Below are 26207 nucleotides of genomic sequence, written 5' to 3' on the forward strand. Positions count from 1 at the left end.
AATTTCACACATTAAAGTGTGTTTACAGGTCTTGGGGAATACTGCTGCAAAAGTGAAAAAAAGTAGTATAAAGCCTTTTGTGGCTCAAGAGAAAGCTGCACTGAATCCGATAATTGCCTCCAGTATTGTCACCTGGTGGCTAAATTGCATTGTGGGTAATGCAGGTCCAGCACTGGACTCCTTTAACACTGTTGGACTGTTTATGGACACTTTAACAAACAAATCAGAATCGATACAGCAGAACCAGAGATATCACCTTTTTTCATTCAAGACATTCTTCTTCCTTTTCCAAACCGAGGCCTACTTTACCCACAATGCAACTGAGCCACTGAGTGACATCACTGGAGATAATTGATCTGATTACATGCAGCTTCCTCTGGAGCCACAAAAGGCTTCGTTCTACTCTTTCCACACATGCTGTAGCACTCTCCAAGACCTGTAAACACAAACTGGTAGAGTGACCCTTTAACTTTTAATCAAGATCAAAATTTCAATGTGTCCAATACTCTGGTTTATGACCAAACACCTGCACAACAGCTTTACTTTGTTTCGTGCTAATTAGCAAATGTTAACATGCCAACACGCTAAACTAAGATGGTGGATATGGTAAACATGTCACCAGCTAAAACATCAGCACGTTAGCGTGCTCACTTTGAGCACAATAGCTGATGTTTAGCAATTAGCTCAGACAATGCTTAGCCTCAGAGAACTGCTAGCTTAGCACAGTCAGCATACTTGTGTGCGTGCGTTAATTTAGCCTACTAAATTATTTCAATTACTAAGGAAAAGATGGAAGCCCTTTCTCCATTGCCTTTTTGTAAACTTTGACACTTAAATACAGTTTCAAGACCATTGGAGCCATGTGTTGTTTTATGTACCTACTGTATACAACAAACAGTTTATCCACACAGGTCTATCTCATAGGATGTCCTGTACAGGAAGAGCTGGGGGCCAAGGAGAGCCGGAGGAGGCGGTCAAGACCTTGAAAGGCTGCTTCTTGTAAATTTCAGTAATATGTCCATTAATCATCTTTCACAGGGAACAAAAAAAACCTCAACTGGACCACTGGCTCCAAAAACTGGATAAGGATTTTATTGATAATTGAATTACATATCTCTTTTATACATATTTCATAAATGATACAGGATTTTACATTTTCTTTTTTGCCAACATTACAGCATCATATGTCAACAGAAGAAAAAAAGACAAGAAAAACTGAACAAAATAAGAGGTCAGAATGGAGTACAAGATCATTTCAATCCTATATTCTGCATCACTCTTTAGGCATTTTAAACATAGTTTATTGTAAATGCACACAAACAAGGTATTCAAAACAGAACACACATTCAAAACATAGAAGAATAATGTGAATTTGGAGGAAAAAAGGCTGAGGGTGGATGAGAATGGGGTGTTCCCCGATATGCTAACAGAGTGCGCCTGACACTTTACCTTTGGACTCGAATCCAGGATGTTAGAAGCTGAGGTCAAGAGGTCTCCTCCTTTATAGGTGCACCGAGGATGGAGGGTGTTTTTCCATTCACTGTGGGGAGTATAGCTGAGGGAGGGGTTGATGGAGTAAATAAGGTGTAGATGGGATGGGTTGGCTGAGATTTAAGTCAGATTTGGCAGGGCAGATTCTAAAGACGCAGCCCTGTCCACTGCCCCTTTATAGCTAGGAATCTCTACAAACAACGTTCTTTAAATTATCTTTGCAGTTTTTTTTTCTGATAAATCATCTTTTTTTTATTTTCACATAATTTCTCATGTAAACATACATTCATGCAACACCCTCTTTATAATAAAGTTTCCCTATATTTGATATATTTTTGTTTTTAGAAAATTAAACGAAGGAAAGGAACGAAAGGCATTGAACGGTGGATGGCATGATAAAAAGGAGGAGGTGATGATGGAGAGGAGTGTGGAAACAGCAGAGGGGAGGACTGGACTGCAGACAGAGGCCTCGACTCTCTCACCTCCCACGGTACATCTCCAAGGAAACACCGGCATCACTTTGTGTGTGCGGTGTGTGTGTGTGTGTGTGTGTCATGATGTGTTTAAAGCGAATGTCTGCTATGAAGTGGAGTGTGGGCGGATTTTATTCTTTTTTTTTTTTTACCTTTATTGACAAGGCAGTGATTAGTGGCAAAGGAGTCATGAATATGGTGATCTGAACTTTGCCCCTGGCGCACTCGCACTCGTCAACAAACGCACGTTCACGGACACACAGCAGCGTTGATTTCCACTTGCAAACATTCAGATTTAACCCTCCTTGATATGAAGGTGGCATCTCAATAAGAGACTAACTGTCTCAATGATCTAATCACTGCTGTTCATCAAATTGCTACATTAACTAACACCATCATCAATCATCCAAAAGGCACCATTTCCCTTGGAGACAAAACACACACACACGCGCGCACGCACACACACGCACAGACACGCACAGACACACACACACACACTGCAGCAGATTAGACCAAATCCTGCCTCGAGATCTGCATGGCTAACTTTTGATTTGACCTAAAATCATGCATTTTAATAGAAAATCTGCAGTAGAACACAAGGATCTCTTCAGCAGGATTCAGACAACTGTCCACACAAGCAGGAGATGACCAATGTGCAGGGACGTCATGTCGTTTCAGGTGATCGACAGCAGTTCAGAGTGAAAACAAACTATTTTTTTTGGAGGCATGAATTGGGCCGGAGAGAAGGGCCACCAATCCTCACCCTGAACAGAGAAACTTAAAGTGGACAAAGGTTTAATTCAGTGACCATCCCAAACAAAATGGACAACTTAAAAAAACATATGGCTTCTACAACCTTCGGAGGAGGGAGGAGGGAGGAGGGAGATGAGACTTCAGCTAGATGTGGCAAAGAAAAGTGTCCAATTAAGTACAAAAATTGCAATAATGCTCCTACACATTCACAATTTTTTCTACTGAGGGCATACCACAGCATGCAGTCTACCCTGCCTTGCCATCGCGGGAGCAGGGGGGGCATTACAGCAACAGTGGGAGGAGAAAACTCTGAGAAAAGCCCCTGTGAATCATGACGTTTCTTTTGTTTGGAGGTGCAGCCTTTTGTTATTCTAGGGAGAATTATAAAAATTTCAGATGTTGAAATGCACGTCGCATGCAGCGAAGCTAAAGGCCGGGTCACTGGAACTCCGGAAACGGTCATTATCTCCAACAGTACTTTTTAGATTCATCAGATTGATTGAGCCATTACATGCCTGTGGGTTTGATCACTAAACATTTGAGCCCCTTCATTATCTTAAGCATTTCCGCAGCAATCTGTATTCATGAGGTGATTATAGAGGTCAAGCATGGCATTATCCCCGCCGATATTCTCTGTTGCTCAAAAACAATCAATTCCAATCAAATTAAAGCCATTTTCGTCCTGATTCGGCTTCCCCATCAACCCCCCTCCCCTTTGGTGGCCATGCACAGGAGCCGCTGCTCTTTGCGTGTGAAGTGTGCGTTGGGTTCCTTCATATTCGAGAGATCTTCAGCGGGTGTAAATGCTAACGAAATGACGTTTGTAAGAGAGTTCCTCCCCCCACTGAAAAAAAACTAGCCTCTGGTCATCTGTTTATTTGATTGTATACATATATATATTTATATTCTTTTTCATAACAAATATACTATGGCTTTCAAAATAAAAAGTGCCAAAATATTTTTTTTGGAATAAAAGAACACACAGTGATGTTGTTGTCGGTAGTACTCTCAGACTTGCGCAGACAGACCGGGCCGCTACAGGACATCAACAGGAAGAGGAAGCGAGGCGTCGTCGTTGTCGTGCCTGCATCCTGCGAGTCCAGACAGGATCCTGACAAAGGTCACGCGGGGAGGGACAGCTGTCCATCACCTGGAGAAGGCGTGGCCCAGGGAGAGAGAGGCAGCAGAGTTCAGCCGCGGGAAGACCCCCTGAAGGTCCCTCCTGATGATGCGGCTGCAGTCCAGACTTCCTTGTAAACTTTAACGTGTGGGATAGAGACTCTCCCTGGAGCCTGCCCCCAACCAAGAGGAGTTGTGTGAGTTGACAGTTTGACTGCTAGAGGAAGCAGGACTACACTGCTGGAGTGGCCAGGGTCGGTGTCCCAGTGTGCCCTGAAAGTCCCACAAACACACACACTCAACAGTGACTGCCCCTCTGCGTGTCCTCTGTTCTGGAGTGTCTCGAGGTGTGATAATTCCTGTTTGCCCCCAGGAGTTCCTTGCAGGCTGTCCCTCCAGGAGACTTGAGGCGTATCCATAGCGCCCAGTGTCATCCCATCATCGTCATCATCATCATTGTCCTTTTCATCATCCTCGCCATCCTTCGGCTGTGAGAGTTTTTCAGTTCCCGGTATTCTCACCATCCTTCTTCATCTTTTTTAGCGGTTTTCACTTGCAATTCCAACTGGAGTTTTCAGTCAAGAAAGTAAAAAGAAAAGAAGAAAAAGAAAAAGAAAAAAAAAAGAAAAAACTAACTCCCACTGTCAAGAAAGGGATGGGATTATTGGGTGTGGGAGGGATGGGGGAGGGAATAGTTTGGGGTAGGAGGGTGAGAGGGAGAAGGGTGTTGGACGGCTGGAGGGAAGAGAGGAAGAGGGGGTTGCAGGAGCTGAGAGAGGAGGGAGTCGCTCTTCCCATCAATTTTTACTGTCGGTGAGCTGCTGAACTGGGAGCTGGAGCTGGAGCGGGTCCCGGAGACGCTTCAGATCCAACTCCACCTGGAGAACGAGGATTAGGAGAGAGAGTAAAAAAAATATGAGAGGCAAGCGGGTGGGGAACAGGATGAAAGTAGGTCTACGTACAGCCGTTACAAATCCAAGTATTGAACTGTAAAACGTGTGAATCCCCAGTGTGTCTGCTGTGCTCGTTTTACATCACAAAACATCCAGCCTTCACCGAGCAACTGTACCTCAGCGATATCCTCCTTCAGCTTGTTGTACTTCTCAATGTCGAAGCGTGTCCTTTTCACCCCCTTGTGGAAGAACAGCAGATACTGTCTGTCTCTAGCATCGGGGTAAACGTACTCCTGCAGGTTATGGAAAGAGACAGACAGAGCACTTTGTAAGAGGAGCCAGTTTATCAGATACCCTCTATGTTCAGCTTCCGAGTCCTTCGGCCAAATCACACTAGTGAGAAATCCAACTTCAAATGGACTCCATGCCCTTGGAGTTAAAACCTGGTGGTAATTTATAAATACTGGATTCAAGTCCGTAGGGCAACAGTGTCACAAGATCAGCCTTTTAAATAGCTACAAGTTTTACAATTTAGTGCAGAGGGAGCTGCAAATCCAGGGTAAAGGAGTCAACTGTAATGTTCTATAGAGTTTCTGTATAATGTTGAAGAGAATCAATGATGTTATACTCGTAGCCAAAGCTGGCAAAAAGTTTTTCCTACGAAACTGGAAATCAGAACGTCGTTGACATCCTACAGTTACCTGAAAAGATCTTGTTTTGTGTAAAAAATACGGGGCTCTTTGCTGGCCTTACTGCCATCATTAAACCTCCTTGACAAGTAAGTTAGAATAAAACCTGTCCCTCAGTGCTCTCAGTGTCTTCTTAACGTTGCAATGAATACTTGATTTACATACACTGGGACCTTATACCTTCTATTTTTTTGTTGTGAGCAAGGGAGAATTTTCTACCATATACCAAGGCTGTGGGCGGGAGGTGGTAAGGGTCTTTATATTCTCGTTCTCTCTTTCTTTTGTGTATTTGTTAATGGAAAATGGATATTTTGCTTCAATAATAAAAAATAAAGAAATCACATTGTTTGGCACAAAGAAACACCAAATCGATGAATCATCTAATCGTTTGGTCCAAAAAAACGACAGAAAACTGTGAAAATCACAACTTCCTTGAGTCCGAGGTAACATCTTCAGATTGCATATTTCGACAGCCAACAATTGGAAACCAAAAGATAATACATGAATAACAAGAATATAAACACACATTTAAGAAGCCTCAGTCACAGAAAGTTCAAGGGACCTAAATCAATCAGTTTACAGACCCTCGAAAGCCTTTATCATCACATCTAAATTGTTAAATGCAATTGCAAAAAAAAAAGTTTGCAGCATTCCTTTATACCCACTGGAATAGATGTATATTGTCTTTGTTTACCAGCTGTTTATTTAACAGTTGAAATGAAGCATTTTTCAAACATTCAAGACTCAGTGCAAACTCTGAGCAACATTTCTTCAGACATCACTTTACGTTTGTGTATTTGTTGGGTTTGGTTGCGTCTTACCTGGCGTGTGAGCAAAAAGTAGGCGTATACGCCCATGGCTGTGCCGTAAGTGATAAAGTAGGTGACGGGCTCCATGATATCCCAGGAGTACTCCCACCAGGTGAGCCTGGCCAGGATGCCAAACTGGGTGGCCATGTACGCCATGCCGCCCCACATCGCCAAGGTGGTACGTCGCTCTGCCTTCTTACTCAGCTCCTCCCTCACCTACACAGAAGAAAGCAGACAGTCAGCAAATACCTCGTGAGGAAGTAGTGCAAAAGTATTTCAGCTGAGAGCGTCTGTAATAACTCTTTTAAACTCCAATTTGTATCCAGATTAAGATGTAATTATTATGAGATTAACTGTTGTGTCGTCTGATCATTTGTTGTGATCCCAAATGATTTCGAGATAACAAATTCATGGTTTCACCAAGGTCCCAAATTAATAGCCCTGACTCATACACGGTGGTGGAGAGTAACTAAGTACATTTACGCGAGTACTGTAATATGTACAAATCTGAGGTACTTGTACAGCCATTATATACAACTTTATAACTCTAATCCACAAGATCTCAGAGGCAAATATTGTACTTTTTGCTCCGTAACATTTGTCTGACAGCTTTAATCACTAGTTACTTTTCAGATGACACTGTCCAATAAAACACTATGTAGCTCATTATCTTTGTGATTCTGAATTAGATTTTTGTTCTGATAAACTGAAGGATGACAACTTCAACAACTTTACTCAGCCATTTTTATTGGCTGAATGAAACAAGGCCTGGTATCAGAAACTAATTATCTTTAAACATTCCAAGGTCACATTCTGTTTAATTTCCTGTTCAGCTCTTGATGGCAAGGTAAAAAACCTTGAGGTGGTTTGTGTGTCTAGCAGTGAACACCAACGACAATATGTAAAGTGTTCAGGAAGTAAGACCTTCTCCAGGGGGCGGAGTTGAGAGTTGAGGTCCTCCAGTCGTCCAATCAGCTCGCGTTCTTTGCCGAGTTGGTGCTCCTCGATGCGCAGGGTGGTGTAGAGCTGCTGCACCAGAAACTTGACGTCATTCAGCCTTTCTGCCTCCTCGTGGGGCAGCAGCTCTGAAGCACAAACACAAAGACAAAAGGCAAACAAACAAACAAAAACAAGGCTTTAATACCAGCCACTTGTTGGCAATAAAACCACCTCTTCCTCTTATTGGTAGGGAACCGCGAGGATATTACTGAGAGCAAACAGCACAGGGCTCTGCCTTCTCTCTGCCCGTCCTCACCTCTCCTCGGTGGCCGCACGAGGTGTGTGGTGTCGTTAATGACGAGCTTGAAATCATCCAGCAGCAGGATGTCTATGCCTGTGGAGGAGGCGACCCTGGCTCCATCTGGAGAGGGAGACAAATTGGAGGGGAGGTGGTCAGAGCGATCGGTAGCCCCTTCAAACACCCTTAACATCCCTTCATAATCAGGCATGTTGCCGTCTGATTTTCATGAGAGGTAAGAAGCAGATGCACTTACACACTCAGAGTAAGATTACAAGTGCCAGTTGTTCCAGTATAATGAACCCTCTGTACAGAGAGAGGGCTGAAAAATCATTTCATGGTGCAGTGGTATTATATTCGGATGCAAATCCACAGCTACGGGAACACTTAACGGCATCAAAACACAAGAACACTTGAAAGCAGGCGAGGACCTGCATATGTATAACCTGCCGGGCTAAATGGATACAGTGGCGGTGATGTGTGTGCAGAACTCTTGTGCTTGTGAACGTACCCGTGGAGTAGATGGCTACCCGGTCAATGCCTCTGTCCTCTGCCTGGAGCTGTTGCAGGAAGACTCCCACACAGTCGCTGAGAGGCTTGAGGGTGAACTGACAGCGCTCTCGCCTGGACGGCAAACTGACTGAGATCACCGGCAGCCCGTTCTGATACACCACTGTCACCTCTGCGAGAGGGGAGAAAACGACAGGCAGACAAGTATCACACAAGCTGAAAATGTAAAATGACACCCTAAGGTCTTCACTGAACCATGGAAATGAGCTTTCGTGTGGTCTGCTCCCTCTTGAATCAATCTAATAAGGAGCGGTCAACTGCTTGTTTTGTTGAGCATCCTGGCATCTTCAGGATCACCAGCTTCTGAACTTTTACAGCAAAGCAAATAACTTACTCATGCTGAAATATCAACCGTCCGTCTGGAACTTTATTGCTTCTAACTTGACTATAACACAAACGGCTTCTGACATCCCGACGGTGTTACGCTTACTTTAAGCTCACTTTTAGTCGAAATTGAAGCATTAGTTTGATTGACAACACAGAGGAGTGCAGTTTGACACCCAGCAGGGGGCAGTACAACAGCAGCTCCACCTGTTGTTGGAGTTCACCAACAAAGCTGGCAGACTAAAATATTAAGAGCTGCAGCAGTCCAGGAAACAATAACGCAACTGGAAACCAAAGCCTTCATAATAGGGCTGCACGATATTGCACAAAACTGACACTTCTATATTTTGGTTTTCTTTAAGATATATTGCGACACTTGACCGCTTAACCAGGATTTTTTTAACCAGATAACTTGAATAGCTATATTTCGAAATAATAAATCAATCTGGAATACTGAGGGTGACTTTGTAGGCGAGTGCATTTTATCAAAGTAAGTCCTGCTTTGATCGACTGTTCATCAAGAATGATTGCGAGCGGTGGTTCGCTGTGTTTGCACAATCTGCACGTCACTCACAAGCAAGGGATTCCCATGTATCCAAGAACCCTCAAATTTGACTAAATAATGTAATACCAGACAGACCTTTTGTAGATCAGTCATGGAAATCCGCGCATCCTCTGATGTGACTATAGCGCATTGCGACATCGATGCTAAAACAATATATTGTTCAGCTCTACTTCATAGTTAAGCGCTTCAAGCGATGCAAATTGTTCTTAGCACTGATGGAAACCTTCTTGGTGCTTCAACAGGATTTGGTAAGCAAAATAGTTTACTGGGAACAATGCCTTTAACTTATGATAATTTAAAGTGGGGCTGTACGATGAATCTAAATATTATTGAAATCGCAAGAGGGCCAAATCGCAGAAGCTGCAATCTATTTGATAATTAGGTAAAATGTGTGACAAACAGCATTATAATGAAGGAGTGTAGTGCTGCAGAGATGCACTGTAACACATCTTTTTCTCCAGATGTAAGAGAACATGTTTGTTTGGTATACACCCCAAGAAATGTCACATCATTGTGATTTTTTCAGTGCAAATGAAAATTGTGATTCAAAAACGATCTTTCTCACTAATCAATTGTAATATTCATCAAGATAATAGCAATATACTACTTTAAAACTATGTTGTGCAGCCCTAATTTGAAGGATCTCACTGCTGTAGCCACATGTAATATATCTACAACAAGGCAAGTTGAAACAGCTACTTATTCAAGAGTTGTTTGTAATTCCTACTTGGATTCTGATTGTGCACCTCCACTGTGTAACCTGTACTCAACACATATATAAATGTCATTTGAGAAGAAAACACGTCCGGGCTTACCCATGCAGACACAGAAAATACTCTGTTTTGCCAAAAATAAGCACTCTTTCCACTGTCAGCTCCTGAAGATCGATAGAGTAAAATATTGGAAAGCTTTCACTCACAGAGACGTGCTGTTTTTTCGTTGATGCCAACTATTGATATCTCTGATTCCCACAGAAAGGCTAAAAGACCTCTAAATGATGCACGTGTGCAGGGACTGACAATCGAAAAAGACCTTGCGGTTCATGTTGAAATTTCTTCATTCCCTGCTAGATTTTCTTTTATAGCAGCAGAAAATAAGAGAAACTGAAGGAATCAGTCCACCTTGGACTAACATACACACTCCAGGACTATTTTGCAGTTCATGCTGATTTAGTTAGTGTGTCTCTGCATTTTTTAAAGTGCTACCAAAAGAGGAATTTTTGTCCCAAACAGCTGAGCCCTGTTCTGCTCAGTGACACTTTGTTTTTCTTGCATACTAATAGTGGTCTGTAACCGGGCTCTACTGGTCCATAACCAAACTCTGCTTATAATGAGCCCGCACAGCTTACACTATTATCATGCTGAGTGGCCTCTGATGACAGAGCCATGAATCAACGCAGAGGGCTGTGAGCCCACAGCAGAGGTGATCCGAGCTGCCTTGTTGCTGCACCCAACAACCTGCTGTGCCTCCTGCTCAGGACCACTGCAGTGAATCAGCAGATCTCTGCTTGGGCTCGCACCAAGAAGTGAGGGCTGGTGCAGGCTGCGCCGGCCTGCCTGGGCTCAGTTTCAAGAGCGACTTGACTGCGTTCAAAGACGCAGAGGTGCAGACATTTTTATTTCACACCCACTGCTTCATTATGTTGATAATGTGAAACCTTGCCCCGAGTATGTGAGCTGTTCTCTTCCTGCACCTGTTCCCTTTGTCCTCCACTGTCCTGTCATCACAGGATCATGTGCCTATCTCTGCTCCAACCCTACAGATATTAATGCCCACTTTAAAATCAAATCAGCATGTTCTGCAATGCTGCTGCCTTCCCCTCGCAGCCCCCCTCCCCACCTCCCAACTCCCTCTTCCTCCCCCCGTTCACGCTCTCCAGCTCTCCCGCCTCTCCCGCCTCTCGCACAGACGAGCAGATGCTACCCCGAGACAGATTCCATATTAATGACTGTTAACTCCAAATGAGCCTCTGCTGTCTGATCAATGCACGATTTCTTCAGGGGCAGAGCTCATTTGTCTTGGACGAGGAGCAGAGGCTGGATCTGTGCTTTTTCTTTAGAAAGGGGGAAACCCCCTGATACAGCCCGCATGGCCTTAAATAAAGTGAATGAAGTGAGAGGAGGTGAGGACTTACCATCTGAAGCAGCGGAGGAACACAACAGTCTCTGGCCATGCCATGAGGGGGCGCCCCTCCAAACCTGCAGACAGGAAGAGAAAAGGGCAACAGCATGGTTATTATTGTGTGACCCTCAGCTGATCTGTTCCATTTATTTCTCTCTTCTGTTTATTTGCGAGAATGACTGAGTCTCATGTTACAAAATGGCTTCCCCTTGTTCCAGTTTCTCGCAATGTTCCCATATGCAGGCTCGAGCCACACCCAAGAAGCGCATGTTAACAGACCAGTCCCAGTCATGGAAATATTCTACAACGGGATGACACATAAAAACACACACTCACAGCCTCTCACATCCGAAACACACCAGTTACCAGGAACAACCACCACAACTTAAAGGGAAACACCACAGAGGGAGACACAGAAAGGAGGCAGCCAAATGCAGCCTGAATAACAACAATGTGGTTGAGCACGAATTCTCCACTTGTGTCACGGACTGGAGGGAGAGAGGGAGGAGGGGAGGAAGATGAACAGAGCAGCAGAGCTTGGGGAAACCCTTGTGTGTGTGTGTTTTTTTTTCTTTTCTGCTACTCTATGCTGTTCAAGTAGGAGTGTCCATATGCGCTGCATTTGTTTCGAATTACAGAGCTCGTCACGTTTTCTGGAGAGCAGCGATCGAGCCTTTTAAAGGCATGAGACAGGCTGTCGGATCTCCTCACACTTACACAATGCGATCGGGGGGTGAGGATGAGACATCGGAAATCAAGCAAGAGAGAATGCCAGGGGGCAAAAAACACAGATTTTCTGATTAAAGTTTTAGTTCTGTGCACACGCACAAAGAAAATCTGCCTCTACTGCGCCACAAACAAGGCTCTGTTTCTCTGCCGACTGCGCCCTCATATTTAACAACTCGTGCCTGGAGTGGAGCAGTTTTCTGCTTATTAATGTGCCCACAGAAAATGTGTGTACAGTACATTGTCCCGAATCCCACACACGCTCATTAACGCTTCAATTTCTGGAGGCACATTGTGTCAAACGGGGCTGACTGCATGACGCTCAGCATCCGGCAGGCCTCGGTCTGATTCACTCTCTCTGCGTACGACTGCGGGGATGTCAGATTTACGATATGAGCGCAATCTGTGACCCTCGCTGAGCCAAACCACAACAGCACTCACAACTTCTCCTTTATGACTCCACACAGGCAGTTATGGAGTGAGGAGATATCTCAGAGGAGAGTAGGTGTATACGTGCCCGACCCGTGCATTTATGTGTACATGCTGCCACAGCAAACGGATTGCTTTCTGGATGTGTAGCACCCACCTTAACACGAGCACTGTAGATACCTGCCTACCTATAGTAGCACTTGAAGAAGGCGGCATTTCTAATAGCATTTCTATGCCATTGTTCAACAACAGTACAGATAACCTGGCTGACTCTGATATAGGCACGAACAAAGCGAGTGGAGATCATTTTTTTCTACTGTACTTCTTGCAGACAGCGAGGTGACGCTGATGTGTGACACAGGCAGAGATTTTCACAATTCTTTCAGTCAGCTTTGCGGTAACTGTCAGCTGTTTGAACTTTACTGCCACAGTCTTAGTCTATGCCAGTTAAAAGTCCAATAAAACATAATTTTGAATACTACTATATTCCATTTTTGCTCCTATATCCCCTTAATCCTACACACTGGACCTATAAAACAAACACTGCAAAACTGAAAATATTTATTGTGACAGGGCCGGGCCAGCAGTGACGCTTCCTGTAATCCCTGCATTAACTTGACAAACACAGCGGCCAGTCTCTTGATTAAATGTCCCGCCTGTCAATCAGTGAACGTGATTGCCAATCACAACTCTGCAGTGTTCTGATCCGGCTTCCAGACCGCCAGTCCAAACAGGTCAGACCACTGCGAGTGCAGCAGTGACAACTTGGAGGGGATAAATGTTTAGATTAGGGATGCAAATTCTAAGCAATTTCTTTAGTTGATAGTCAGCTGCCTTATCGATCGATTATTGGTTAATCATTAATATGTGTTATGTTTCTGACTTGATATACGTTTGATGCAGAATCAGAGTAGGCGACACTAGGAGTTAAAAGAACAGATCAAGTTACATGAATGATAAACTAAATACCACAAAATAAAGACCTCATTTAAATTGCGGAGCTCCCGTCTATCACTATTAAACAGCAGGCCCAACCAAATCCAATCCACATTACAATACAAATGACTTTTTTGTCCAGTTGTCCTTAATACATTTTTAATTGGTTAAATTCTGTGATTAATCGTTGACTGATTATTCATCATTAACATCCAGTGCAGATGAGCACAAATGATAACTGTGGCTTAGAATGACATTAATTAGCGATGAAGTGCTAACCAGTCTGCTGCCAGCTGTGGATCTCGGCTGCTGCCTGTGTTATGTAAAAAAAAGAGACAACGTTCTCGCTGTGCAGGCACTGCAACACTGACTACCCACCACTCAGAGGCTCAGCGAGGGTCCACAGTTGGAGGCCTCGCTGACTCATCACTTTTCCGCTGCTCTTTCTCAACTTCCTGAAAACTCAACTTCTTCTAATGTCTTCTATTTTATCAACATCTGCAAATGAGGGGAGCAGCGAGGATCAAGCTCAAGGAAACATTTACGAAACTGCTCCCACTGCAGCAGTGATGCAGGACCTGCACTGTGAGCTCTACTGTAAACTGAGTGCCACCACAAGGGTGTGTGTGTGTGTGTGTGTGTGTGTGTGTGTGTCTACTCATCAGGACTGTAAAACTTTCTCTTTTTTTTGACACCATCTGGCCAAAGATGACTGAACACTGCGGTAACTCCGCGGTGAAATGTGTGTTTGTGTGTGTGTGTGTGTGTGTGTGTGTGTCCTGAGTGAGAATACTGATTACTGTCCCGTGGTACCGAGCAGAGCCCAAACAGTGATTAGGCTGCTGATCAGATGACATGCTGAGGAAGGCGTTTTGGCTGGTCTGGAATAACTGCACAGTCTGCAGAGAGCCGTCCAGCTTGCTGCTTGGCTCATTCATTAACTTCGCCTGCTTGAGGCCAGGAGGAAAGATTTCACAGCGATAAACCCACAACATCACCAGCGCCGGCCCACGCACCCCGCCACAGAGCGGTATCACACACATATGCAAATATAGCTCTGGCGTGTGTGTGTGTGGGCTCCATCTGTGGAATGACATGTACGTGAGAATGTACCTCTGTGTCTTTGCAGGTGGCATGTGTGTATACGTGTGTGTATGTGTGTGTGTCCACCCGTCTGTTCGCCAGCCTGTTTGTCAGCGGTAGTTGCAGAGCGACTGAGCGAAGACCACCAACCCCCCGCACCATCCCCCCCTCGCGCGTCCACTCCCCTCCTCTCCCTCGGCGCACAGCCACTGAAACGCTGCCTGAAATATTTAACAGCGTAGCAGCAGTCAATAGCACAGCAACCTTGGAATCAATGTCAGGGAGGGAGAGGAAGAAAGGAAACGGGCATCGAGGACGGCGGGGAAGACGGACGGATGAGCCGGTGGAGAGGAAGGGGTGTAGGGGAGGAGGGGAAAGAATGCCAGGATAAATGGAGGAGCAGCAGGGGAGCGATAGAGATAAATGAAGGCTGGAGTAAAACGGTGTGAGTCACGAGTGCGCTTGCATTTCTACCCATGTGCTGCATATACTGTACCCTGCAGCATACAAGCCTTCCCCACTAAAACGTGACTGTTGTAGTGTGTGTGTGTAGTGGGGATGGTGGCTGGAAAGAGAGAGAGAGAGGAAGGGATGAAGGGAAACAGGGGAAGGCAGAGGGAGGAGGATAAAAAGAGAAAGCCGGGAGTGTGAGGGAAAGCAGAGGGAGGGAGGAGAGGAGCAGTCGACTTGCTGGGAGGATGGAGGGGGGAGGAGGAGGAGGGGGGGACTGCTGATCACTGCAGTAAAGGAATCCCTCGTCTAGAAAGGGGGGTTGCCCCTCGACTTCGCCCTCCCTCCCTCCATATCTCCCTCCCTCCATCTCCGTCTTACTCACGCTGAATCCTGATGTGCTGGTTTTTGATCTCCTCTCAATTCTCATCTGCACTGCGCTTTAACTTCCGCTGCATTTCATCAGACCACGTGTGCATTTTCCCTTCAATTAAAAACCCCTCCTCAATTTGAAATGGGGCTCTCAGTGGGGTGAATGCGCAGTAAGCAGGGACCTGAGGGATCATACAGTGTGTGCCGTGGGAGATGAAATGAATTTGATACACTGAAGAGAATATAAGGCTCTCCTAGTAGCCGCCCAGGCTGCGAGCTACACACAGAGTCCTTCCCCTTGCTCTCACATAACACGTCCACGAGGTTTGATATTGATCGGTAATAAAGAATAATCATCCTCAAACAGCACGACTGTAACAATCTCACAAAGGCGTGCCCCGAAAAACATTCATACTGAGGGGAATCTTCACACGACCTGCCTACAATCAATATCTCCAATATCTGCAGCCGTCTCGCTTTGCCGTGTCGAATTCTAGCAACGTAATGACATTCTTGTTCTCATTTCAGTCCACATTATGTATGTACAGATATGTGCGAAATTGTATTAGGGTCCCCCTCCTCCTCCTCCTCCTCACCATACAGATTTATAAAGTGTTAGCGGAGCTGCTTTGGGGTTGGATTCTACTGCCGGTGTTGCTCAAACAAAGGAACTAAAGAAAACAAAAGAAACTGGGTTATTTTAAGAGTTGTTATCATGTTAATTTTCTATTTGACTACACAAACAACCACCGCGTAGGCAGCACATCAATGGCACCAATCTGGTTTGTCAGATGTTTACCCACACAGATCAGCTCTATTACCCCTCCACTGACACCACCCGTCATGTTCCGGATGTGTTTGATTGAACGGATGTAAACTGGGTGTTAATTAACACTAGATATATAAGTGGATTTATCTTGTTAGTCTACAATAATGTTTTCATATATATGGACTGTCAATGTTTGGGCTGTTTGGTCAAGTTTGCATTTGTACGACTACCACTTGGAGAGGCTGAAGCTGGACATTTCAACTGTTTAGCCTGTTAATTACTTTTAGGCAACCTAACTGTTTACTCATTAGGCTTTTAGCTAATTCAACTTTTAGCCTCATCCATTAACCCACGTTTAGCACGGCTAAATATCTCAACAGATACTCTCATTTGCTATTTCAATTATCTATTCATTACTTTTAGCTAACTAAACTATTTTAACTATTTATTCATTACCTTTAGCATCTACTCAAACTATCTTAACCTACTTTTAGCACGGCTAAAGCAACAGTTTTAGTTAACTAGTTCAAATGTTTATTCCTTACTTTCAACTAACTACTCTAACAGTTTTGTTTGCTAACTAATGTATCCATTAGCCTACTTTAAGCTAACTATTTAAACTGTTACCTTTACTTTACTAGACCTTATTGCTTACTTCTAACTAGTTTTCACTCATTAGCAACAGTTCAGCTGACTCATGGATTTTTATTTTCAATCAAAAAGTTTCTAGTTTTTATTGTCGAATCAGTCGAGCACCTCTCTAATCCTCCGAGCCTCAGAATCACAACTGCAGCTTCTGTTGGCTTTGCTGTCATGGCTGGAACTGAACACAAAATGACACAGCAGTTTTAAAATCTTTTCTCCCTCAGAAAATCCTTGCACACAGCACAGAGTGGGAGCCAGGCATGGCTGAAGCGCATCTATGCGCGCTACAGACACCAGCACTGAGGAATAATGTCACTGACATAATTCCCATTTCATGGTGCCCTTCTGGGGGAGTGGAAACCTCTGTCATTTATCTACACAATGACTGCATCCATCTATGTGGTAATGTGCTGTCCCGGGACGCTGCTGCCGGCCAGATAACGCGGGTAGTCGCACAAAGTCATTCATGAAATCAATCATGAACATATACACCTCACCCATGTCAATAGAGTGTATAATAAAGTCATACTAAGCATCGCTGCACACATGCATCTTTTAACATCATGCTCTATCTTTTTTTATTTCCAATTCTTTTTACAGGTAAAAGTCGTAATGCGAGGATAGATTTACAGTCAAAGGAGCTGGGATCAATTTCCCAGTGGCCCAGTCGCTTGATGAGGGCTAGTTCCAAGGAGAGGTGTGGTGCTCCATCACGCTATGACAGACAACGCTGGAGAAGGAGCGCATGGTCAAGGTGGGGTCAGTGGGAGGTCGCTGTAAGCATAACGCTGGCTTAGATCTATAGGAGTCCAGTCTGGAGCGAAGGACAGACCTGGGCCAGGTAGTGAAAGCATCCTGCCTTCATTCAAGAAGTGAACCCAAAGAACTTGACAGCTGATGCAGAAGTAAAAAGACCAAATGCACCAGCTATTCCCCTGAGAATTGAAGCATAGCAGAGGGTCAAATGTGTAAGAATAAAGAAATGAAACTCTTATATAACTGGAACTGGAAGCGAGAAGACTAGAGTTTACAGTACATCACCGATAATCAGCCGTGACAACCTGCTGACTCAACTTTAAGGACCATTTCAATGTGGATAGTTGGAGTAGGCGAATGAGGTTTATGAGCTATTAAATTGGAAATACGCCGCGTCTACTATACTATCAGCTGCTGGAAGGAGAAGGAGAAGGAGCGTGTGCGGACATGGCTCTCATTCATTAGCCCAGTGAGATGTCTGAGTTTTCTTTGTATCCTTGTGTTTCTAATTTTATTACCCTTTATAGCACATTAAGAGTCTGCTGACTGTGGCGCTTTAAAAACTCTCTGTTGCTCTCATTTCCAGTGATGTATGAAAGGCTTTATTTTCCCCAAGAAATAATTAAATAATCAGTGAAATTAAATGAGAGCACCTTTTGTTTCAGACATTTTGCTCAAGTGTCTGTTTGGATTAATGTCTAGACAATTAAACATGGGCTTTGAGTTTGATTAATCAGAAATGAACACAGAAAACCTTAGCTGGGACACTCCTGATGCCTCCCTGCAAGGCGTTAACGATTATTTTTCGTGACCGATTAAACGCACGGTGTGTAATTTCTGCTGCCAGGGATCTCTCAATCAAAACAAACAACAAAAGATGTAAGTGGCCTGGAATCAGGGGGGGAGTTGTTGTCCTGATTGTGAAACAACCACTGCTGATGAAAATCTGTCTACATGACTCAGGCAGAAATGTCCAGAGAGGAGGTGAACATTTTGAAGTCTAATTCACGTAATACAGTGTTTCCCACACATGTATTGTACTTGGGCGGTCCACTCAGGTGTATTAACGGATGCCCAAGTATATTTAGCGACCCATTTTAGCATTTTATACTAATATTATACTTTTTTTTTTGTATTCATTCGTTCTTTAACTTGATGACAATCGGCCCTCGCTCTTCCCCTCCCGTCTACTGTCAATCACACACGCTCTGCAGAGAAAGAGAGAGACACTAATGCCTTCGTTTTGTACAAACATGCGAGTGCACCTGGTTGTTTCGATGACGGTCGCTGCACGTTGGTTTCGATCGGCTACATCATTAAACACGGGTTGTGGCTTTTGGGCGACCTTATAAAACTTACCGCTGATGACGAAAGAGCAGACAACTTCGGTGGTAGTGAGCAAACACACGCCACAAGTACACAGCCATTCCGTGGGAAACTCTGCACTGGTTTAGTCTTGTTGGCCAACTTCCTTCCCCTCTCGCTCTCTGACTCCCTCTCGGAGGTTATAGCGAGAGACGACCAAATGAAACGCACCGTCACCTTGAATATGATTATGGATTTCTCTGCGTTTTAACACTGAGCACAGTGTAAGTACACTGCTCAACGAAATATATAAAAAAGCAATGCAAAATGAAGAAAAGAATAATCAAATTGTTATTAATTCATTTTCAACTGACTAGGTCACTGATTAATACACTACATGCAATATATTTCCAAAAATCCCTTCACACTGAGTGAAAAGGCATTAAAACAGACAAAAACACAGCTGCCTCCGTCTTATAAGTCATACAGCTGATATTTAAAGGTCATATTGCTGTGGTGCAGTCAGCCTGATGTGTCTATCGCTGTGCTTTACCTCACTTCCTCTCTCTGTTCTGCTCTGGAGGGCGAGGTCCTGCCCACTCAGCTCCTTGCAGCCCACACCTCCCCACTGTGGGGTTAACTGGAGGAAAGGCACAGCTGCTCCCGCTCACAACCACACAATATCCCCTGCATGCACACACACACACACACACACGCATTCTCCGTCCCCTCAGAAATACAGACAAAAGCACGCACACACCTAGATAAGAGGGGCACTCAGCAGTTGCTACAGAAGAAAGTAGATTTGAGTACAGTGTGACTGTAATCACTGTCATTTTTTTCCGCCTCAGCGCCGACGAGCTTATGTAACGAAAGGAAAATGCTGCCTTTTCTCTGGGTTGTGTTCCTCGTCTGGTAAAAGCCATTAACAGATATGAAATCTGCAGTCGTATTCTTGAACGCCACAGTATTAAGTAATCTCCGCGCTCACACTTTGGGAGGGAAGCCGTGACAAAGCACAGCGCGCCCCACGGAAGCCAATCTGACCTCTCCACTGCAATGCAGTTGATAGTGAAAACAACCTTCCCCCTGATTAGCTTTTTTCAGACATCAAAACCTCCACGCCAGTTACAGCAAGATATAAATAATTCCAGCGTAATCTTTCATTCCATTTCAATAAATTGGCTTTCAGGCTCCGGACCGTCTTTGATTAATTAATGCCAACTCATGACTTGCTTAATCCACGGGATAAGATCTCAGATGGGGAATGAATCTGTCTCCACGTCACGTGGGCTTGCTTCAGAAGGGCCAGTTGGACCCTCAAACCCTCGCCAAGCCTGACACCAAGCCTCCACCCCCTCCCTGGGACCAACAACACTGGAAACTGATGCATTATTAAAGAGCGGTGCAGGCTTTCACGCCTGAGCTTAGAAGACCCGCTCAGCCATTGTGCTCAACACAGCGCCGCTCCTCGAAAGATTCAATCAAGGCTGAGGGGCGGCGTCTGCGTTTTCCAACTTCCTCAGGTCACTTTTGAGATCAGAGCAGCGCAGAAACTGAAATGGTGTTTGCATGCATAATGCATATATATACAGTGTGTCTGCATATGTGTGTGTATGTGCTCAGACCCTCTTTGATTGCTCCCACACCAGATGGCACTAGCTGCTTGTGTCAGTGTTAATTTCAGTGCAGGTCACGCAACGCTCGGCCCCTCACCTGCAGTAGACGAAGGAACTTCTCTTTGCTCTCCTTTCATTATTTCATCCTCCCTCTCTTTTCCACTTCCTGTGGCTTCAAAGTAATTGAGACGTCTGAGGAAGGCATGCAAATCCAGCCGTGCACATGCACGCCATGCGAGCCCTGATCTGACTGGTGATCCTATATCCCTGATTAAACCTCAAGAGTGTGAAAATGTGGAGGGCTGCAGCTCACATCACACACCGATCAATGCTGCTGAATAGGCACTGTTCACTCGTTATCGTCCTCTTTTTATCTTTCTCTTCCCACCAACACTAGTTCACCGAGAAGCCCTCTATTCATCTCTACTTCCCTGTTCCCACCATTATAGTCATCCTCTTTGCAAACACCACCGTGAGAGCAGAGCTACATTTTGCACCAACATTCACCATTGTTTTTAGAGTCATTAAATATAGTGGAAGATAAAACACTAGAATTAGGAATTAAAGTACCTCCCATTCGTTCTCTCCAAGACAGCGCAGTGGTCCTCTGTGACCACCGACTGCACCAGTCGTTCCCGCGGAAGCTGCTTTAGGCGAACAGAAAAACAGCGATATTCTATCGAGGTTTATTCAAAGGTTTGTCCTCGGGACAGTCTGTCACACGGCATGGATTTCTAGGTGCGAGACACAACTGGCGCATTAAATAGGCACAACAACAAGTTTACGAAAGATTCATGAGGCAAAAACGTCCCCTCCAGGACTCAAAGTTCATGATCGCTTTTATTAAAACCCACATTGAATAAAATATCATGTTCCGAGCACACGCATTAGTACTAGGTCATCACCAATTTATCTCTCATCTGTGATGCTGAAGGGTGCCAGATGCTCCACTTTTCCCTCTACTGCTTCATCTCTTGCCTCGCTTTCATAATCTGACCCCCGGAGTTATGTTACGGCAAAGAGCCAGATATACGAAGTTTGTACCTTGTAGCTCATCTAATCATGGTTCATTATCATATTTATTCTGTTTGCAAAACAACTTTCAACATCTTGCTGTTGAGGTCTCAATCCAGGTACATAAAGCTGTAGATTCCAGGTTATTACACATTACTCAATTAATTGATGCATCAATCAAGAGAACATTTTTTGGCAAGGATGTTGATTATTGCTTAAAGTTGCTTATCATTGATTTGGTTTTTTTTGCCGCTGGTCAAACAAGCAATTTGAAGATGTCAATTTGGCCTCTGGGAAATTTGGATCAGGAATTGAAGTGTTGGAACTATAGTTCCCATAATGCCTTTGGGGATGTATTATTTATTTATTTATTTAAAAGGATCCCCATTAGCTGAATGCCCTTGGCACCAGTCCTTCTGTGTTAGCCAGTACATCATGTATGTAGGCCTATTATGTTGCAGGGATTCAGTGGGTTACTCCTTGGGCTGGATCAGTTTTAAGCCTGTATATTATTATTTGATTTTTTTTTCATTTTGGTAAATTGGCAACATTAAAAGTATGCCGAATTATGTATTAACAGCTCCTGTTCTCAAATTCCCCACAGATGTACAGACAGACATCACTGGATTACTTTGATACGAAAGAAAACTTTAAAATGTGATCATTCCCAGGAAAGTTCTGAAGTTATGAAGAGCGTCTTTTTTTCAATGATTTCTAAGTGGATGCTTATTCATGACCCCCTCCCGTCCCCTTCAGTAAGACTGATTGACTGATTGATTGGAACAGCCCTAAATTTGAGTACATCCTTTCTGTGGTAGAGCTGGTCCTCCACTTATAGGAGGGTCAGGAGTTTGATCCCTGGCTCTGGCTGAATGATCAAGTGCCCTTGGGCAAGATACTAAACTCCAGATTGCTATCGATGGCTATCCCATGTGAGTGTGTGTTAGGTTAGGAAGCGCTGTATCGCTCCTGATAAGCAGGTCAGCTCCTTGCATGGCAGCCTCCGCCATCAGTGCATAAATGTGTTCATGAATGGGTGAATGTGGCCATTACTTGGAGAGTTACACAAATGGCAGTCACCTTCTAGTTAGGCTAAAATCTAAGTATTTGTAAAGGTAGAAGAAAGAGGAACAAAGCTTTTCACTGGTCTTGTTCAGTTGAAGGACTTACTAATTAAATGTCAGCTGAGACAAAAACATACTGTTAAATGTCAAATTTTAAATTTCAAGGCAGGCAGGTGGCAGGGGGCGGGGGGGCGGGGGGGGTGGGGGGGCGTCCTCTAAACTTTGTAGTGAGCAATTTTCTCTAAGTAGACAGAACAGTGGTGGCACAAAGACTGTTAGCACAGTCGGTCAGACGTCAGGATGGACAGAAGAGAAGGGTAAAATGTTAGCAGTTAATGTTTCTGCAAACCACAGAAGCGTTCAAATTTTTGTCATATCACAGTTCATGTTCTTAACCTGACTTTCATGTCGGGATGTGGAGGGGATGAGGTATAGTTAGAGGCAACGAAGCTACCAAGCCAGTGATTGAAGTTCAAGTCTGTGTTTTAACATTTGTAAGAATGACATCACTGGATCTGGAAATTTTTAATGAGACCGCTGGAAAAATTCCAGCCGTGTGTGTGGTAACAAAACCGGGTGTTTGTAAGGAGACCTATGGACATCTCCAGCTGTGTTTGGGGTGACCTAAAGAGGTATTATAAGCCAAAATATGTTTTCCTAACCATAACCGAGTGGTTTTTGTGCCTAAAACTAACCAAAGCAAATCCATTCTCTCCCTGCACACTGAGAACCAGAAGAGAATCTGGGGTGGTTGTGATAACCTGCATGTCCTCGGTCAAAATGACAGCTGCCACCATAAATGGTCAAAAAGCAGCCAGTACTTGGACTAATATTCCCCTGATGCAGAACCTGACCCTGGATGCTTGCATCTTTGCTCTCTGAGTGCATGTGAGGTGACATTCATGGCAGCAGCTGTTATTTATGGAGATGCAGGCCTGGGAATGCGGCTTTTGAGGAACTTTGACAGCACTAGTTTCTTTCCTAAGGGCCTTGATGCCTTGAACACAACTTGGACTGTAAAAAAGTCTGTGAAAGCAGAGTTAAAATTAGACCGAATATCAATGCTCGACCCCAGCGAGCTCCATGTTCAACTATTAATCTGCAACATTAGCTGTCTGGCCTCACTAGTGGCTGGTCCATGGAGAGGACCAGTAAAAAATCTGGAAAACTGAATCCACAGAATTGTAACTTTCTGCCCTCTGCGCTGCGTTGGCGGGTCTGTCGGAGTTTCACTCTGCTGCGGTCCACATGGACATATGGCATGAAGAAATGCCAGAGCTGAAACTGGGCTAATGAATGCCACTCAGACACAGAGCAGACCAGACACTGCTGAAGGAGCCGAGGGGAGCTGCAGCACAACGACTGACTCATACTGAGCACAGGAACACACAGCTCTCCTCGTGTGGACATTTATAGTAGCAGGAGCTTTGATTTATGGCCTCAGTTTTTTCTAAGTATGATGGCAATTTTCTGCTTAAAGTCAGCGTGACAGACAAACATGATTTGGATTGGTTGGCTTTTTTTTCCAGGATGTATACAAAACGAGTCCCAGCGTTGCCGTTGCCAATTTTCAGCGAGGACCACAGCACTTTCACTGCTCAACCCACTGCTAGGCATTTAGGAGTTTCAGTGGGGAACCATAGTGTAGAAGGAGGATAACAATATCTGCCTGAACACTGGTTTCTGTGGTGGTCAGTCACTGTTTTACATCAGTGCCTCTTTTATGTGAATGAATCACAAAAGTTTCCCCTTACTGTGGTTGCTAGTTTAAATAAAGGAGTGGGCAGGGTAGGAATGTTTCACATCTTGAGCCGAGTGTGCAGCAGAATGAATGTTCTCCCACAGCAGCATTAAATCAATATTGACAGATCTGTATCGTATAGTACTAGTAGAGGTAATACATTTCCCTAGCTTTAAGGGTAGAGTGCCATAAGACCACAACGTGATATTCTGACATATCTACATACAAAACTCCAATTTATTTAGGAGGAATTTATCCAATTAGGACATGATCAAAAATGTCAATATAAAAAAAAAGTCAAAAAATGAATTAAATTAAGAAATATCTCTATGAACAAAACACATTATTAGATAGAACATAGTGTGGCATTGCTAACCCAAAGCAAGGAAATGGTGCAAGCAATTCTCTTGGATTCTCCCAGGTAGGAATGAAAATCTGTGCAAATCTTTTGCGTCACATTAAACTTTGGTAAACAAACTTAAATCAACACCTCAGACCTCAAACAAACCTGACCTTTGAGAGCACTGAGAGCTGCAGAGTCCAAAACAAGCTAGCATTGCTTACTAGCTGCATCAGTCATTCATTTTTATTCAACGTACCACTGCTGCAACGTACCACTGCTGCAATGGTCCCCCCCCCCCCCGGTTGTATTTTAGAAAAGTAGCATAAAACAACATTACTGGCTGGGATATATGTTACTGTCTACTGACTAGCCCAATGGCACCAAGCTTCTAGCACCACCCATCACCTATTCACGAGCACACAGGGACGATCGCTGCTTTGCCACTTTCTGGTGTAGCTAAGGCTTTACTCCTGAGTCAGCACAAGTCACATCTGTCTTCACCACAGCCATACTGAATGTTAAATCATGTCCGTATTAGAACAATGAAAGTGAAAGACGGTTCAGAGAGTGATTTTCATGCAAACTGTAATCTTCAAAAGACAGCGAGTCTTTTTCCTGTTGGGTCCTATTTGTCTGATTGTTAATAATGACAACAGCTTCCCTCCAGGCCATTCACAACAAGCATAAAATATTCACAGGTACTGTGCAGTGGGGCTTGGTGGGGAACAGCGCGCTCACACACACACAGACTTTGGGCAGTTTGCAGAAAGTGGGCCACAGTCTGAACTGTCCGTCACCGTGCCCACCTGCAGGGTCGGGGGAATGGAAGTCGCAGCGGTCAAATAAGAAAAAACGCCCAGCCTTTCGGACCTCAAAGGGTCCTGGGCGGCATCTCATCTCCTCCTGCCTGAGAGTGATGTGACGGTCCCTTTTCCACGAGTCATAACAAAACACCCCAGCCTTACTCGCAGAGACCACACACTGAGAAGGAGCAGGGACAGATGATACTGAACAGTGTCGACTAAAGTCAGCTAATATCAATGCTGGATCAGACTGCATCGCTAAAGACTTTGTTCAAGATTGTCCCAATCCTCCCATCTCGCCTCCAGCTCTTCCTCCCATCTCTGCCCTTTCATCTCCCCCTAAATGACATCATGACCTAAAATTAAAGCGAGCTAGACAGCCTCTCTAATACTCAGACAAAAGCTCTGTCTCTGTATCTCTCTGTCCTCGTGCTCTTAATCACCCTATCTTAATCCTCATCATCAGAATGCTGCTCATTGTGCCGCCCTTCCTCCTCGATTACTCCCAGTTTGAATGTGATTTTAGTTCTCCATCTTTCCCTAGGGCTTCCTCTATCTTTCGACCCCCCGCTGCTATTGTTCCCTCTCGTTTCCTTCTCTTCATCACCGCAGGATTCCAGCTCAGATGTTGGCGAATGAGCTCGTGCAAGGGCACCCCGTCATGTTGCCTCCCAGAGCGGACTACCTGCTGCAGCGCCGCTCGCTTCCCATGGATGGTTCCAAGATAATTTAAGTGATTCAGGCACCTTCAAGCCAAACATGGTTCTCTTTTGTAACAGATGTTGGTAATATGTGTGTTAAGTTAATCTCCAAGGGCTACTGTTACTACAAATTAGTTAACAGCTTGACTGCGATCACTGTGCCTGAGTGCCTCATGCTGTCACTTCTGTCAAGCTGCTAAACAGCGGTGGCGTTAAGTGGAATGAAAAAAGTCCTTTGATGGCACAAAAATACACCTTGAAACACATAATAAAAACTTGATTTTACAAGTCCACCAATTTCATACAGAGTAGGTGGTAATTACCAAGTAACATTTGAAATTTTCTTATAATCACATCAATAATCACCTCAAAAATGTTGAAAATTACACCAATATTATTTATTACAA

At 44.3% G+C, this 26207-nt stretch overlaps 1 protein-coding gene across 1 annotated transcript in view; it reads right to left on the minus strand.

The window, feature by feature from the left end:
* Window positions 1–1070: 1070 nt before the first annotated feature.
* The window catches only part of mcu (mitochondrial calcium uniporter), a 64527-nt gene continuing 39390 nt past the window's right edge, over window positions 1071–26207 (minus strand). Inside the window, exons 3-9 of the mRNA XM_073481884.1 lie at window positions 11058–11121; window positions 7976–8146; window positions 7483–7587; window positions 7152–7312; window positions 6240–6443; window positions 4906–5022; window positions 1071–4714 (exon numbers count right to left, since the gene is read on the minus strand). Coding sequence (XP_073337985.1) covers window positions 4634–4714; window positions 4906–5022; window positions 6240–6443; window positions 7152–7312; window positions 7483–7587; window positions 7976–8146; window positions 11058–11121 — 903 coding nt within the window. The 3' untranslated portion in view covers window positions 1071–4633. The remainder of the gene's footprint in view (window positions 4715–4905; window positions 5023–6239; window positions 6444–7151; window positions 7313–7482; window positions 7588–7975; window positions 8147–11057; window positions 11122–26207) is intronic.

The sequence above is a fragment of the Pagrus major genome, chromosome 15, assembly GCF_040436345.1.
Source record: "Pagrus major chromosome 15, Pma_NU_1.0".
Classification (NCBI taxonomy): domain Eukaryota; kingdom Metazoa; phylum Chordata; class Actinopteri; order Spariformes; family Sparidae; genus Pagrus; species Pagrus major.